The sequence below is a fragment of the Nymphalis io genome, chromosome 17 (assembly GCF_905147045.1).
Source record: "Nymphalis io chromosome 17, ilAglIoxx1.1, whole genome shotgun sequence".
Lineage (NCBI taxonomy): Eukaryota > Metazoa > Arthropoda > Insecta > Lepidoptera > Nymphalidae > Nymphalis > Nymphalis io.
Window position 1 is genome coordinate 725,147 of NC_065904.1, and position 18,375 is coordinate 743,521.

The 18,375-nt window shown below is 34.8% G+C and overlaps 1 protein-coding gene across 6 annotated transcripts in view; it reads right to left on the bottom strand.

The window, feature by feature from the left end:
- Positions 1-3,879: 3,879 nt before the first annotated feature.
- LOC126774944 (E3 ubiquitin-protein ligase Nedd-4) overlaps positions 3,880-18,375 on the bottom strand; it is a 29,960-nt gene continuing 15,464 nt past the window's right edge. For 5 of the 6 annotated variants that reach the window (XM_050496615.1, XM_050496616.1, XM_050496614.1 and 2 more), the window contains 12 exons: positions 15,873-16,448; positions 14,227-14,308; positions 13,186-13,284; positions 12,782-12,931; positions 12,583-12,707; positions 12,072-12,213; positions 11,109-11,318; positions 10,427-10,533; positions 9,147-9,280; positions 8,292-8,520; positions 7,794-7,963; positions 3,880-7,451 (listed from right to left, as the gene is read on the bottom strand). In XM_050496615.1, the coding sequence (XP_050352572.1) occupies positions 7,349-7,451; positions 7,794-7,963; positions 8,292-8,520; positions 9,147-9,280; positions 10,427-10,533; positions 11,109-11,318; positions 12,072-12,213; positions 12,583-12,707; positions 12,782-12,931; positions 13,186-13,284; positions 14,227-14,308; positions 15,873-16,448 (2,127 nt within the window). In that variant the 3' untranslated portion in view covers positions 3,880-7,348. The remainder of the gene's footprint in view (positions 7,452-7,793; positions 7,964-8,291; positions 8,521-9,146; positions 9,281-10,426; positions 10,534-11,108; positions 11,319-12,071; positions 12,214-12,582; positions 12,708-12,781; positions 12,932-13,185; positions 13,285-14,226; positions 14,309-15,872; positions 16,449-18,375) is intronic. The other variant, XM_050496619.1, reaches the window with a different exon arrangement.

Consider the following 18,375-nt stretch of genomic DNA (forward strand, 5'->3'; position numbering starts at 1 on the left):
AGCCCAGCAGTGGGACATTCACAGGCTGTTACTATGACTGTATAAATCGTAGTTTTAAAATTTCATCGATAGCGATTGATTTATTTATCATTATGAGAAAGTTGATTGAAAGCCGAAATGGTTAAGTGGAACAATCAAGTAATTCATCTTAAATAACTTAAGCAATCTTAAGTTATCACAAGTTAAGGTGTCCAAGAAATTTTCTTTTTCTTTCGAGGAGAGACTTACGGTCGGAGACGAAAAATAAAAACATAATCGTAACTTGAATAGGCAAGATTATGTTATTACTAGATTATATTTATAGCCTAAGTTATTATAAGTCTACTAGATTAGCCAATATTATAAACAGATTAAAAAATTACTAGACAAAATGTTCACTATCCTAGATTAAATCCTGAGATTTTCTATTAGTGATAAAATAAGAAAAAAATATAAAATTAAAAATAATAATTTAAAGATAATTGAGATTTATAAGAGATCGAGTTTAGCGATAAGGCCGCCTCTTAAAAATCTGTCTCATCTGTATTTCGTGTCTGTTCATAGCTGAACAATAAAAAGTGTATGTATTTTTTTCTTTTTCAACTTCATTTCAATAAAAATCGTTTACATATATTTTTTCTTCAATGCTGTGTCTTATACTCTTTATAAAATATAATTATATGTATATATATTGTAAGTGTACCTATGTAATAAATAAAAAAATATATCGTATATGACCTACCGTTTAACATCATGGGGTCACTGAAGCACCCCGGCGATAGCGTCGTTATAACGAAACATATTGACAGTAATGTCTTATAGCACTTCATAGCGATCACACTTCCTATCACTTGTTGTTAACTACTATTTAAAAAAGTCCCTAAAATAACACACATTAATTATTCAATAACAATATATTTTTATTTTAATGTAATAGAAAACATATATTATAATTCAATAGAACAAAAAGTTTAATTTGAAAATAAGTCATCAATAAAAAATATCTATTAAAAATGTTTACCTAAAAATATTAAAAATATATATATATCAAAGTATTTTCTTAATTAGATTAGATATCGAAATCCGCAACCGGTGCGCACGCGCAAGTCAAAGCCAACTGAACTTAACACGATCAGCGCTTATTACGAAAGCATTGCTCAAGCTCTGCGGGCCTCGTCCTTCAATACATTACGTCAAATTAACAAATACTCATATCGGTCAACTTTGTGTAGTAATAGTAGGTACGATACGATTTTAATTAACTTGTTCTTCGTAGTATTTGCGTGGATGCAATAAAGCCTTAACAATTTTCTCCATTCAATTAATCAAGGACCCAGTGCTTTGCAACAGAAAGTGATATGCGACATTGATCATAATAATTATAACATTTCAAGAATACACGCATCAAAAAAGTATGTTTATCAACATAAGTAGGTTATCAACATTTCACGGGTGAGTAATGAAATGAGTTCTTACAGAATTGCACTGCTAATAACGAACATACAAAATATATACATACATATAGAGATGAAACAAAATACGGTTTATCTAAACTATTATAAAAAGTTGAATAGCTTGTTACTCTCTATACTTGAGCGCGATAATATCACGACCTAAGTAATATATCCCATTTAATAACAAATGCTATTATCTATATCACAGAGTAGCTAGTAAATATATAACCTTGATTAAGTATTTACTTACAGTGAGCTAAAATTAAGTTTGCGCTTGAAATTAAGGAATAGGATAATTCGAACGAAATATTTTTCCAAATTATAACTGTAGTGCACTCTAAGACTCGTTCAGTACTTAAATTTATTATATCAACGCGGAAAATAAATAAAACTAAATACAAAACTATGTTGTCAAAATTTTTATTTTCATTTATTACTTCAGGAATACGGGCAATTAAATATGCCAGCTAGTAAGCTTAACTTCGCCAATAAATTTGCACTGTAAGAAGCACAAATAACTAACAGTACCTATAAGGTCATTACTATTAGTGACGTAGCTGAGAATCATTGCAACTGTTAGTAAAGGTAGTTTCGAAATATATTAATCGCCCATCTAACTTTATAGTAAATACGATATTTATATGTTTTAAATAGGTGTGTTGTGACTTACTCGCCTTGAGAAGTTACTGGAGACTTAGAAATGTATAAGTTGCTTTATAATTTTAATGATTTCATACATAATTTTATAGCGCATTCTAAGAATGTTCAGAGCCATCTATTAGCACACAAAATAGTACACACTAAACGGCCTATGTAATACGACAAATTTGTAAAAAAAGATAATTGTTTTATAACAGATTTTTTTTAATAAATAAATTTTACTTTTATATAAGAACTGCGTTCATCACCCCACGCATCGTTATTAATAAGAAATCTACAAAACAATTTAATTACTTGCAATCAAAGAAATAATTTACTAAAACTATGCTGTGCTATGCTCTGCAAATGTATTCTAATAGGACTTTTTAAGTTTTAACACTTTCAGGTTTTAAAATATCTCTAGGTGTTTTTTTTTCTAATTGACTTGTTGCTGTTGGCCCAAATGGCCTCGACAGCGTCACCGAGTAGGGAGCGAGTCTTTAAGATACTCAGCCGGATGTTGGGAGCCCACTTAAGGGCTCAGAATACGCGTGTCCTAAAGGCGCCTCCTGTGAGGTCGAACCTCGGCTTAGGACACCGTCGACGTCAGGAAGGAGGACACTATGTGTGCAATGTCATATCGTCATACGTCTAAGCGTGGTCGGGTTATAATAAAAGAGGGACCTCGACCCCGCCGGCGGGGTGTTATTGCTCTGTAACCTATCGTTTTTATATTGGCCGATGGAAACTTATCATCAGGGGCAATAAGGACGTCTTTAGGACGCCTACGGAGCGAAAAGGGAGAATCTCTACGTCGTTTCGTTATGATCATAACTGAAAAAAATCGTAAAAAAACTTGCGTGTAGCAAAATACTTGAAACACATGATTATTAATATGTTAATTATGAATTATATTGAATTCTTTCTATTAATCACAATGGCAAAATCTCAAAACGCTACCTAAACACTAAGTGCAATTCGTATGTTGTAATACCTTTTACTTTATCTATTTACAAAACTTAAGTGACCAAATTATACTTACCTATGAAAGGCGGACGGACTGCCTTACTAAAATTCATATATAATAAGTATTATAATTTGAATCTTAACTAATATTATAAATGCAAGTGAGTTTGTTTGTTACGCTTTTAAGCCTAAACCAATAGACAGATTTCAAATTTTTTTTCACCAATGGAAAGCTACATTATCAGCGAGTAGCAGGCTATATTTTATCCCCGTATTCCCATAGGAACGAGAATTACTTGAGTGAACCGCGAAGAAAAGCTAGTAGGATAATAAATATATAAGAATTACGAGACCTACATTACTTATGGATCTCTTCATGGCTACATACCATGGCTAGGAGGACATTGCCACGTTTGCCTCGTCGGTCTAGTGGCTTGATATAAGGCCGCAGACCCGGAGGTCCTGGGTTCAATTCCCAGGTCGGGCTAAAAAAAAGTTATTGGGTTTATCTGTCAGAAAATTCTCAGTAGCAGCCCGGAGTCTGGAAGTTGGAAGTGTTTACACTCCCGTGCCTCGGTAAGCACGTAAAGCCGTTGATCCTGCGTCTAAACTCTTTCCGGTCGTGTCGGATTGCCCATCGGATTATGAGAGTTCGGGAATAGAGAGTGCACCTGTGTTAGCGCACATATTCGTGCACTATAATATCTCCTGTGCAGTTGGCTAATCTCTCTTGAGATTGGCTGCCGTGGCCGAAATCGGTCTGGAGGATAATATTATTTAATATTATTTAATTTAATATTATTATATTATATATTAGGAGGACATTGAAAAAAAAGTCATATTAACGATATAATCGATATTTTATTTGCATTATTAATCCTTCATTTCAATTAACTATGTACAGACGCTCGTTAAAAGTACAGTCGTAATAAAAATAGCCATCTTTTCGACAACACCAAACATTGTTCGTATTAAACCATACTAACAAAAATTCAATACATTATCAATTTAAGCCATAAACGTATCATTTCGAAGAAATAAAAAAAAAAAAAACAAAACTTAATGCCACATTTCATTATAAATTATTACATTTTACTATTTCATTAATTTTTATAAATAATACTGTGATTTTATATAAAAAACAATATTTATTATTATTATATAATATTATCCATACATAGCAAAACCCGTTTACTCGTTTATATAAATTTTTAATGACACTTAATGATCGAGAAAAAAAAAGCTCAAAGAACCTCTTTTGTAATCATATTCAACGAAATAATACGTTCCAACTTTTAATTTTAACATTAACTAAATAACTAAAATGAATTGAAACAGAAAAAATTAGTTGTTTATACAATGCCAAAAGCCTAATATAATTAAGAATTTATTACCCACGTTATATAAATTTATTGCAATGAGTTTATACACGAATGGAAACACCAAATTATTTAATAATTATTTTTAATAGTAATTTTTTGAACTCAATGGCTATATGACTCGACTTAGTTATCCGTACAATATTCTCAAAAAAATATACTTACAAACGTTGTTTGGCGGGGGTTTAGTTGGATAACGATTTCTCTCTTTCTATCATAATTGATTCGACATACGAAAGAAGAAGACACAGCATTGTTTAACTAATCACCCGCTAAACCACGTTTATTGGTAAAGCCGAAAGTTCATACCATTCATTATTAAATTTTAAGCCAATATCCGACATAATTAGTAAAGTGCCAGTTTGGTGCCAATGCCGATGAAACTATCACTAAACATATTGCTATCTCTTTCTGATGTGAGGATGAAACAAGGATAGCACGACTATAATACTATCCAATTAAAGAACACGCCATTTATTCGGTTAACGACTTCGATTAGGATACTGATTGCAAAGTTTATTTATAAAAAACTGATTTGGCTATAATCAGAAAGGTGACGTGATAGGCGGCCAATGAGCGTTCAGATTAAATCTAAATAAGTTAATCTGACTTCAATTCAGAAACTGGATATAAATCTGCAGTTATACGGACAGTATGATTTTTACTAAAAAAAAAAAAACATGAATATTTTTAATAATTTATATAAATAAAATTAATTTATTGACTACATTGCTTCTTTTCTTTTTCTAATTGAATATAAACTCGAAGATTGAATGTTCCATATAGACGTCGAACTCTCAAAGAAACCTCATAAATAGATTTTCCTCAAAACTGGATAAAATTGAAATATTTCGCTATTTTTGCTTACAATTCATACCGTATTGATGTTATATATTGTTGTTACAATTAAAAACAAATGTATTGAACATTGCATTACAACAGATAAAAAATAATCATATATTTAATGATAAATAAAGATGTTAATAATAACCGTAACTAAGTTTCACTTAAAAATAATAATATTTATTAAAAAAATATTTTCATAACCTAACTATGCGATTTAAGTAAAACAACTTAAGTTAATAAAATAACTTAAGAACGAAGTAAGGTCGGAATATGTTTTTAACTAAATAAATACACGCGGCTTACGAAAAAAAAAAAAAAATCGCTCGACATCTCGGCACATCACACTCCATTAGATGGATCTTTTGAAAATCTAAAATTGTTTTTTATACATTAGCAATTTTTTTTTACACCGTAACCTACACTATATACAGATTATATTAATTTTTATATGAAAATAATAAAAAAAAATATCACATTCAGCTTATATATATATATTCAAGGGATTTTGATCAAGTTCTAGTCGTTGCTTTATATAGACGGTTTGAAATTTAATGAAACAATTGAAATATATAATTTCATTGTGTATTCAATTCAACGGCTGCAAATATCTCGACAGCCTTTGAATTTTATTTTATTATATACTTTTTTGACGTCATTGATTCTATTTTGGTATATAATAATTATCCTTTATATTTGTATATAACAGCTGAATGCAATATTTAAAGCGAAAGCGTTTTAAGCGATTCAAAAACATTTTGATAATATCGATTTTATGTTTTAATTCAACCTGTCTTGTCTTTTTTCGTGTTAAATAATAATAATTGATATGAAATTATAAAGTTATTTATAGGATATAATATAGTTATAATTAATTACATAAGATTTGTGGTATATAAGCTAAGCAGGACAAACAAATGTACATCTTAATACAATGAATTAAGGTATAATTTTAACTTTTATATTAATATAAATGAAGGCTACTTTAATATCACTCTTATGAACTGAACTGTAAGGTTCAAATTGCGATAACGTTTTAAATATATTTCAAATTTTTATAATTAGTAATTTTATATAAATAATGAAAATATTGAAAATGATTTACGCTTGTTTAAATGCATCTTCACACTTAGGGTTGCCAGAAATATTAATAGTACTAATATTTATTTATTTCTTATAATTTGAGAAAAAAAAATACATTGTTTTAATTGATAGCAATAAGGCAGGCGAAGTAAATGAACCCCTTGAAGACAAATGGACAATGTTCGAATTGGACCAATCAGAGGCATTAGAAATTTATAATTTTATGTACTTATAATTACATTGGCTCACTCGCTCTTAATACCTAACCCGTAAGGTGGAATGCATTGCTATTTACCACAATGAATACGTGGGTGGTACCTACCCAGCAGGCTTGGTAGAGTTCACTGCCTACCATCATTAAAATTATACACGTATACAATTATACAATCTAGCAACCCTATTGAATGTTTAGTCATCACTAAATGGCACCATTGTTATTAATATTGACAATATTTAGTTTATATTAATACGCATATAAACGTTGTTTAGCGGGTGAGTTAAACAATGCTGTCTTCTTCTTTCTAATGTCAAATCAATAACGAGAGAAAGAGACAAATCAGTGTTCAACTAAACACTAAACAACGTTTATAAGGAAGGCCGAAATTAAATTAATTTAACATTTTGTGTTGCAATATGATATATTTTTAATTTTTTTTATAAATGTTGAATTAAAAATGATAAATTTATATTGGATATAAGAACAAAAAACACCGAGTCTAAGTTATAAATAAATAACGGAATAGTTCAATTAAAAAAAAGATTCGTATTTTTGACATAAAAAAGAAATGTATACATATATTTTTTTAAATAGACTAAGTATGAAATTTAATGTATATAAATAAAAAAAACTAAATAAAATGTTTCAAACCTCTTACTTTCCATATAAAATATTATATAACGAATGAATTTCACGTTAAATATAGGAATTTAAAATATATTTAGCCCTCTCTGATATTGTCCTCATAACTGCAGGGCACTGATAAGTATATCGAGGATCTGTAGTTCTCAGTCGACGCCAGCGAAGCCCTGCGACCCTTCGATGGCTTTAACGAGCTTCTCTCTTAGCTGTTGGTAGCTCTCATAGGGCGGTAAGTCAATGCGATTGAAACTGAAAACAAAAATTTAAAGTTATTTCGTAATCGTAATCGTAACAGCCTGTGAATGTCCCACTGCTGGGCTAAGGCCTCCTCTTCCTTTTTGAGAAGAAGGTTTGGAGCTTATACAACGCTGCTCCAGTGCGGATTATCTTATGTATCACTAATCGTTTACTCTGAATCCATATATATATAAATATATGGCTTATGGTCTAGTGGCTAACATATAAGGCCGCAGACTACTGCGCTTGAATTGTTTCCGGTTGTTTCATATTTGCCGTCCCATCGCCTTATGAGAGTCCACCTGTGTGGGCGCATATAGGCCTGCACTATAACAACCTTCGAACAGAACTAACCAAGTGTGCGCCCTGGGGTAGTTCTCGGGCGAGCCCCACTTCTCGATGGTGAAGAGCTGCGGCCCGTTGGAGCCGTACAGCTCCTTGAACCCGTTCATGGGCACGCGCGAGGTGCCCGTCACGAACTGCAGCAGTCTGGAGCGCATCTCGTTGGAGAAGGACAGCACCACCTGCGGGTGTCATCCGAAGTTAGCAATTATTATTATTATTACTTTATTTGTTTATATATAATTGTGGTATTTATTAATTTTATATATATTTTAAGGTATCTGTATTTTTTAAATCAGTGTCAAATTGAACAATTAAATTTTATTTCATTTCAAGTTTTATTTTGAAGTGGGTGTAAATAAAAAAGTAAACAAGTGTTTTTGTGCTCAATACTATTAGATCTCTGCACGTCATTTTTTTAATTACTAAAGAAAAATAAATCATCTTCAATTATGCTATTAATTGTGTGTATCTTAAAAGTATCTTCTAAAATAGCACTTCGGCACTCACCCTCCAGAACCACTGCACCACGAGATGGTTGGCGTGGTAGTCGCCCTTGTACAGTGTGTTGGCACGCCAGTCGCGCACGTCGATGTGCTGGATGCCGCACAGCAGCAGCTCCAGCTCGTTCTCGTCGAAGATCTTCAACAGCGGCAGCGGCACCAGGGCGCCCAGGCCCTCGAGGAACGCGTACATTTGTTCTTGGACGCGACTCACGAAGCGCCACTGGATCACGAGCCTGAGGGGGAACCGTGGATAATTAACTAGGGGATAAACACTAAATTAGCAAAGTGGACTTACACATAAGCCAATACGATACGTCACGTGACCAAAACTGGAAAGCGAATGAAAGACGATAGAAATTTTTCGACTCGAATCGAATGCATATACATCTACGGCCGCTGGTTACAATATAGCTTGTGATAGGTACAGGAACATACAAGTATAATTCCTATACAGTAACAGCCTCTTAATGTCCCACTGCTGGGCTAAGGCCTCCTCTCCCTTTTGAGGAGAAGGTTTGGAGCTTATTCCACCACGCTGCTCCAATATGGGTTGGTAGAATACACATGTGGCAGAATTTCAATAAAATTAGATACATGCAGGTTTCCTCACGATGTTTTCCTTCACCGTCAACCACGAGATGAATTATAAACACAAATTAAGAACATGAAAATTCAGTGGTGCTTGCCCGGGTTTGAACCTACGATCATCGGTTAAGATTCACGCGTTCTTATAATTCCTATGGTTGGCATTAATACCTCAAGAGGTATGCAGTGCAAATGTCTATGCGCAACGGTTAACACTTACCAAGTGGCCTACTTGTCAATCTACCTTCGTATTTTATAAAAAATGTCATCTCACTTGATGTACTCATCCTTGTTCTCGTTGTCGATGGGGATGTTGGCACCGCCGGGCTTCAGTTCCCGCTGAATGGTCTTCCCGAACTGTTCTTCGTCAACGGAGAACGTCAGGTACAGCTCCGACGGGTCATTTTCCTAGAAAATATTAACCATTTTTTACATTAATAATGTGCTGTTAGGCTTCGATAGCTGCTTTTGTGGTGGTAAAAATAACGAAGACTTTGGAAATTGAATACTTGTATTAATGATAATATAATTATAAGATGAAGAACTGATGTGTGTCGCGCACGCGAGTCGAGACGACAAGTGAAGTTAAGTTGGTAGGCGCGTCCCCGCACCCCGCGATGATAGATAGTGAAGCCGCAACATGTGCCATATACCTTGGTAACTAAGATATCATGTAACTTGAGCCTATAATTACACTGGCTCACTCACTTGATATCTGAATATATGATGAGTGGGTGGTACCTAGGTCTTTGCATAGTAAATATACGAATCGTCAGTTATACAGTACGGACAGTGCACACAGAGTATAACGCAATATTCTCTCAATTGTCCGTCATTGTATATACATACGTGTATGTAATGATTACGCCAATGTTATACTTATACAACAGAGTACTCAGTGCGAGTTTTTTTTTTTACAAATTCCATAGCGTTGACGTAAACTGCTATTTGGTTGCAATGAAAACATCGCCATCTAGTGACAATAATCGGAATCACATATAAACGTCAACACTATCGAATTATTAAAACAACTCGCACTAGGTTTACCATACTGTATGGTAAACTATACTAAGTTTAACGTTTGAATCTTGAGCATAAACAATACATTCTTCGAAGTAAAACTCCTCCTCCGGTCAGTACCGTGCCGCGGCGATGCAAAACGATGTACGGGGTTTTTTTTTATAGAATAGGAAGGCGGACGAGCATATGGGCCACCTGATCGTAAGTGGTCACCAAACGCCCTCAGACATTGGCATTAAAAGAAATGTCAACCATCGCTTACATAGCCAATGCGTTACCAACCTTGGGAACTAAGATTTTATGTCCCTTGTGCCTGTAATTACACTGGCTCACTCACCCTTCAAACCGGAACACAACAACATCAAGTACTGCTGTTTTGCGGTAGAATATCTGATGAGTGGGTGGCTCGTCTGGGTGGTACCTACCCAGACGAGCTTGCACAAAGCACTACAACCAGTAATTTGATTTGAATTTGACGTCTCGAGGAATTCGATAACAACAGCTATATAAATATTGCGATAAAACTATTCGTACCTTGATCCACATGAGCGAGTTGTAGTATTCGAGGTCGACGGATTCCATGTCCTGGAGCTCGATGGGCTTGCCGAGCATCATCTTGTAGAATGGACGGATGAAGAACGCTTGAGGGAGAAATAAATAAAATCGACAAATATATATTTTTCAAACGAAATCACAAATAAAATACAGTTATTTAACATGATAAAATTAAACTTAAAGCTACTACCGCTTCACTACTCGTAAACATCCGAACAAAAAACCGAAGAACATTCCAAAATAGAATCTCAAGGCGCTTGTTAAATGCGCAGGAAATATTATAATTTATGCGTATGCGTATATATGTACACTTTCTATTCCCTCACATAATTCGCAAATCCATTAAATTTCAAACTGATATTTATGTGAATTACTTAACAGGAATATTTTTTTTTATATATTAGCCGGGAGGGCAAATGACTACTCCACCTGATGGTAAGTGGTAGTAGAGTCCAAACGCGACGACGGCCAGTACAGTCGGGTAGAATGTTCTGCACTAGCCGCCTTCGCCTTGCCTTAAAAGTCTCAGCCTGGTTTTGGGCCCAGGATGCAGATCCATGGAGCCGTATAAAGTAGTCATTTAACAAGTAATGCTTATCAGTGTTATATTGATTAGATCAGCTTCACCTGTAGAGGCTACTACAAATGTTCACTAACTCACCATCGAGCAACTTCCCATGATACACGGCCATGCCGGCGACTCTGCCGATGAACTTGAAGTAGTTCAGGTGCTCCTCGTTACAAACGCCGCTGTTCGGATTAATTTGCAGAGTGTAGTTGTCCATCGCGGAGTACTCGAACAGACCGTAGTAGGGGTTGAACATCTCCTTGGACAGTAGGAAGAACCACTCGCGTGCTAAGCCGCCGTAGTCTGAAAGAGTAAGTTGATAAGTCAGTTGCAACAGATAAATGTCTCTTGTTATGTCATGTATGTTACTCTAAATGCGTAGCGCATTCAGACGGTGAAAAATTACCCTCCCACGTGTACATTGTATTAATCTCAGACACTATTATCGTCTTCAACTTAACTTACATGGATATTTTAACAGATAACAGAAATATAACGAGGTCTCTGGTCAGTATTTTTTTTATAGAATAGGAAGGCGGGCGAGCATATGGGCCACCTGATGGTAAGTGGTCACCAACGCCTGTAGACATTGGCATTGTAAGAAATGTTAACAATCGCTTACATCACCAATGCGTCACCCTTCACTCCACCACTCACCCTTCTAACCGGAACACAACAATACCAAGTACTGCTGCTTTCACAGCTAAGCCACTGAACCGATTTTGATAAAAATTTAGTACGAAGCAAGGCTGAACTCCCAAGGAGTCCTTCCTTGGAATTCAGCCTACTAGGCTACTTATTTATGGCTAGCGGCTGCTCTCCCCTAACACGTCGGAGAAGCTGCGGGCGAATACTAATTTATTATATAAAAGTAGCTCTTTGTAGCAAGAGATAATGTTTTGTTTACCATAATTAAGTATTTCATAATAACACTCTCATATTGGATTCTTTCTTTTAATAATGTTGACGATGTCTGTTAGGCTCACGATATATTCCAAAAGTTCTGGGCACACAGTTTAGTGTTACCACTAATATAAATAATCCGAGCGATCTTACCAAGCCCCACTTCCGACTCGAACTCCACCCACAACTTGGTCTTGAGTAGATCCAGCCGGCTGACTGAGCTGATGATGCGGTACGAATCCTCCAGGATCGAACTTCTGCGAACTTTGATCTCGAACTTGTTAGGTACGTTGCTCTGTGAATAATAAATAACTTAATATGAAAATGAATATTTAAATAAGGAAAAAGTAGAATATGAAATTAAATAAAGTTAGTCTCTACAACTTAAACACAGGGGATATTACACTGATTCAAAGAAGTTGATATCGGTACCACCGACTCGTCAGTTATCCTACCGTCAAACAGTAATACTTTGTGTTTCTTTGTTTTGTAAGGTCTCGAGTGAGATGGTAAAATTACAGGTAAAGTTCCACGGTGGGGGGTAAATCGATGGTGTAAGAAATAGTCAATGTTTGTCTACGATACCACTAAATTCGGAGGCAACTACAACGAGTCGGACAGACTTAGATCGATAGCACGTATAGTTATGTGCGGGCGGACGTACGGGTTTGCGCAGCTGGCTCTTGAGGTACTCGTACTTGCGCTTGTAGTCCCGCGAGTAGGGCACGGCCGGGCCCGCGATCTGAGGGTTGGACAGCCGCGGGTCCTCCCACTGCGTCGTGCGGGTGTCTGCGGGCGAGGGACACGTATTACGACGGGCTGCGAGCGGCGGGCGGGGCCGCGGGGCCGCGGGGCGCACTCACTGTGGTCGATGAAGAAGATCCGGCCGTCGGAGTGCACGCGCTCCTCCCAGCCCTCGGGCAGCGCGCCCAGCTCGCCCAGCGCGCCCAGCGCGCCCGGCGCGCCCGCCTCCGCGCCCGCCGCCGCCGCGCTCGGCAGGCTCGACGCGCACCCTGCACACCACCGCGCACTTAGCACTTCACTTCGTACAATATTATTGAATGTTATATGCGTTGATGGAATTCGTTAGCAAATCTATATGCTTATAAAAAACAATTACACAGAATAGGGAAGAATAATGTGTTAAATTTTAAATTATTTTCACACAGAATTGTAATAGCTTACATTAAAACGATATAAATTAGTAAATAATATTAAAATACTATTAATAAGTACGAATTCTGTACCGTATCAGTATTTATTTAACCTGTTCTGGGATCGATCCAAGTTGTCGTCTTCTGATTGTGGTCTATGAAGAATATCCTTCCGTTCGGAGCGCGCTGCATGCTCCAGCCAGGCGGCAACCCTGGAAATACATTTTATCTGTTGTGCATTTCAGGCTTAAATCTTGGGCATGTTGAGTACAATTATAAATGCACACAAGCACACACACGCGCACTCACACGTACGCACGCACACACACACACATATACATACAAAAACACGCGTAATAACATACTATTATTAATTGTTTTATATTCCTTCTTGTCTTCACTTGTTTTCTTTCATATATGTATATATATTTTACTACGCCTTTAAAGGTATCTAGGAATCTAATCTAGTGTGCAATGAATTTTCGAGGAATCGCTCACTCTGATAGTACAATTTATATTAGTTTTGGAGTCAGAGATCCACCAATAGTGCTGCTAATGAAAATGAAAACCCTAGAGTTAGATTATACTGCAAACAAATTGTGTACATGTATCTTTTGGGTGTGTAAATATTATTATTATTATAAATAAACACGATTCGGTTCTTCTTACAAATTCGAAAGTTATAATGTCTACCTAACAGTAAATTATTATGTCTGGCAATTAACATTAGCCTTATGCTGCCCTCACACCAGATAAAATATAGAAGAAGAAGGCAAGTATGTAGTCACTAGTATAAGAAATTGAAAAAAAACCTAATCCATTAACATCATAAAAGTCAATAACCATGTTCACTGTGTTATCTTTCTTATGCCTTTTATTATACATTTTTATAAGCTTTTATTTTACTTGTCTTATTAGGATGTGTGGATCAAAATTTTCAAATGAGCGTTAAGTCAGTTCCACACAAGCGATGGAGCTGAATCTTTGAATGCGGCTGATGATGATATTTAAATTGTAATCTATTATACCTAAAATTATAATTTTGTTAAAATAAAATAAAATAATGATACTCGTTAGAAAACCGTGGGATAAACTGACGGTAGGATCAACAAAACAAAATTAAATAAATCAGTCTAAAAGAACTTCATACGAACCGTCACTGTTTGGTAAATTCTGGCTCTGACTGCTACTTGAGCTGCTGCTCCTCGTGCTATCCGTGGACCCGTCAGTTTCATCCTGAAAAACGTCAGCTGATGCAAGAACGACTTTATCTTGATTACATGCAAGTGTTCCGTGTAAGAGGCAAAAGTATACTTTATTCAATTTATTTGAAAAATATTGTTTTTAATATTTTATATTAAAAAAAAATATTATTAATAAAAAACAATTAATTTGTTAAAATTATTTACTTTACCTTTTTTCAAAACTAAGAAGAGTAAACAAGCGATTTTCTATAATATGGTAAAAAAAAATCCGGCAAATAGCAAAAAATATGTATAATTCTATGTACACAGCACGCACAAACGTCACACAATCAAAATATCTACAGCTACTAGGGCATGCAAGACAAAAGACAAAATAATAGGAAATGTATCGGAGTTTACACTAAAACCATTAATAAATTCAACCCTGTACCACTAATGCCACGTAATTTTATAAAAACTGGATGAATTCAAAATCATAGATAATTACAAACTCATTTAATTTACAATTCGAACAATCAAGTAATTTATTATTGTTTTTTTGATATGATACAATGATGATGTCCTTCTGGGCGTTGGGACGGCAAACCGACACGATCGGCAAGAGTTCAGGCGCAGGACCAACGCTTTACATGCCTTCTGAGGCAAGAATTATAAACTACACGAAGTTTGCTGCTAATGGACACTTCTCTACAGAAAAAAAATCCCATAAACTATTGGCTGACCCGGAGATCTTGCGTGTAACCTTAAAAACTAATTTAACAAATAATTATTTATGTATATATGACATAAATAACTAAATATTTGAATATTATTTCTATAGATAAATGACTCCAGCAGACTTCATGTGTACAGAAAAGTTACTGAATGAAATATTTTAAAATACGTTATTTTGTTACACACCAAAGAATCGATTGATTTAATGAGAGTTTTGTAGACTATACTTGAAACTATTAGTCCAAACGCTAACGGCATCTATATTTATGATGTCGAACAATTATATAAGTATTTATACTATCTTTAGTTCGTGTAATAATTAAATGCAATGTCTTTAAAGCTTAGCTTAGGATTTATGTCAGGCATGAGTAATAACTAGCCGATGTAGACTAGCTTCGAATGAATATACATGAAAGCACAAGCCATTGAGATTTGTAACTCGTGTGAGCTCGTTTGCCATCAGTAATGGTGAGTTAGCGTCGTGTTAGTCTAAAGCGTGGAGCACGGGTATCAATCAACGCCACAAACGCCTGTTGTCCTTCACAATGTCCTCAACATGGACATATAGAATACTATTATGTATTATTTCAATGTAATGACAATTTGAATCCGAAGTGTGACAAAACTTTGTATTGAAAACGTCATCTATATGTCCACCACTCATAGACAATCGCCCAAAGCACAATCGTGGTTACAAGCGAGTTCTTGGGCCATGACACGCAGTGCATAAATTCTATTTTTTATATATTATTGTCTATATTAATTTAAAATGGTCGATCATCGATTGTGTAATTGTATATTTGCAGAAATAAACGCACACAGTCAAATTACATGAATTTTACACAATACTTATCACGCCCACAAACCCGCTCGCCGCTTACCTCCGAGTCATCCATAGAACTTGTTGTCGTCCTCCTCCGTCTAGAGGTCGACGCCCTCCTTTCGGGAGTTACACCTCCTGTAGGCGTACTAAAGTGATTTTCATCAAAGGTCAACGATTCCCCAGACCCATCACCCGTTTCTTCAGTCAGGGTTCTCTCTCTACCGAAGGTAATTTCTTCTATCTCCGTCCTAGTATCATCGTCGACAACGTCTCCATTGGACTCTGTATCATTCAAAAGCGATTCGACTCCTGATTGTAACTCAGTGTCGATTGCATTAACATCCGATTCAACTGTTTCTTGACTAGCATTTCGATTATCGCTAATTTCTTGAGCATTTTCAGCAGTGTCGTCACTTTGATTATTGTCTGCTTCTGCTGTATGGGCCGCATTCTCGTTACCACATACTACATCGTCTTCTTCGTTTAAATTTTGTCTTACATTAGTATCACAGTCATTGCTTATGTTTGTCGTTGTTTCCGTAGAAACTTGTTCCCTCAGCTCTGGCGAGAGGATGGGCGTCGAAAATGGAGTATTCTCGGTTGAGTTTTCGGCTCGCCTTTCACTCACATCCTCCTGTTAGAGATTGCGAATTGACACTAGCTAGCTCATACATATTCTGATCACTTCATTCTAATTCAGTTTTATTTTTATTCTGTTTTATAACCATGATTAAAAAAAAAAGGTATTATGTTTAATTTTGATACCGTTGCTATTCAAAAATTGAGAATTGATTAAGAAACAGGGCTCAGGCAATATTTTATTGAATGTAATAAACTATATAATATAACATTTGCCTACCAGTGCTCGTAATAACTATGGCAATCAAATGATAATACTTTATGACAATCCCTCACTCCGGTATATTTGAAGCCAACATGTGCCGAATTGTCTATGACCAGTGAGGACAACACGATGTTTTTGAAATCACATCCGGTTTAAATGTTGCAAATAAACCAATGATTCGCGAAATTGTAGCCAATACCGACATTGTATGGTTGGTTGATTGTATCAAACGCCGACGCTGTTGGCCGTAATTAAACTTAAAATTTACTAAAATATTTCGCAAACCATTCGATCTAATTAAACCAAAATTAGTGTGATATTGGACATGATTTCTCGAATATTATTTGATAATAAATGTATATAGTTCCTAATGATTATTATTCCTTTGACATTTCTGTGACATTTTGTGTATGATTGACAAGATGAAGTCGAGCCATTATTATTTTAAAATGTATTGTAATTATATTGCCAAATGCATCTTCACTTTCACAATATTTGATGAATAAATAAGATCAACTATAAATCGGACAATAATATTAATTATAAATATGGCAGTTTTACTATCTGTTGAATACCATAAATTTCATTTTTATCATTGAATTTAGTGAAGGTGCAGTTTTGTATATAAGAGTGATATCAATTAAAATCCTTTTCCTGCGATAGGCCATGCTGCAATAAAAACTTACTAAGTAATTAAAACAAAATGTTGTGTGCCATAATTTGTCAGAACCCCATAATGAGACCAATTAGTATTGTGATTAATTCCTATGTATAATATTTACGGTCGTCAACTCATGGCAATATAAAAACCAAAAACTTGTAACCTGACAATTTATATAATAAAATATATTTAGTGAAATACGTTTCAACAACACGTAAATAATATAACAAAATTATAAATTTCCGTAAAATAATTCGCATTTATAATGATTGGAAGATAATTACGATTAGTCCTGTTAAATTAATTATTAGTTAAAATTACGTAGACCGAAACCAAATGCATTAATTAAAGATTGACAAAGTTAACAGTCCAATTAATTAATTACTATAATTAAATATATTGCAATAGTTATCTTTTGAATTTGATCACCTCGTGTTTCTTATACATGCGTATGCAAATATGACCCGTGTTTATTTCATTATGAAAAACGACTTTTACATTACAAAGCAAATAATATCTACAGGCATCGGATTTGAAGCTGCATAATGCTTATTATTTTACGTTAAACGTAGACAGATATGAGTCTTATGTATTATTGGGTAGAGATGATTTTCCTATTACCTAAAAACATTGCATGCAGGCGGTATCCAAAACATAGATTCATGCACGATGCAAGGCATGGCATTAAAGCTTAAGTTACTTTCACATGCACAAAATATAAATTAAAAAATATTGTTCATATGAAAGCAACTCAAGGTTACAATTAATTATCACATTAAATTGAACGGAAACCATTTTGTATAAATGTTTTCATTTTTTTTTTCAATTCGTTACCATTGCATGTTTATTTAAATACACTATTTCAATTATTTATTATTTTATTGCAAAGAATGTAACAAGAAACTTCTTAACTATAGGCAAGCAGGTCCAATTCTATTTATTATTATATACCTATTAATGTTTGTGGTTCAAAGACAATTACTATATAACTTCATTATGATTATATTTATATTTTTCACATTCTTTACAATATCTTAAAACAGAGTATTTAATAAC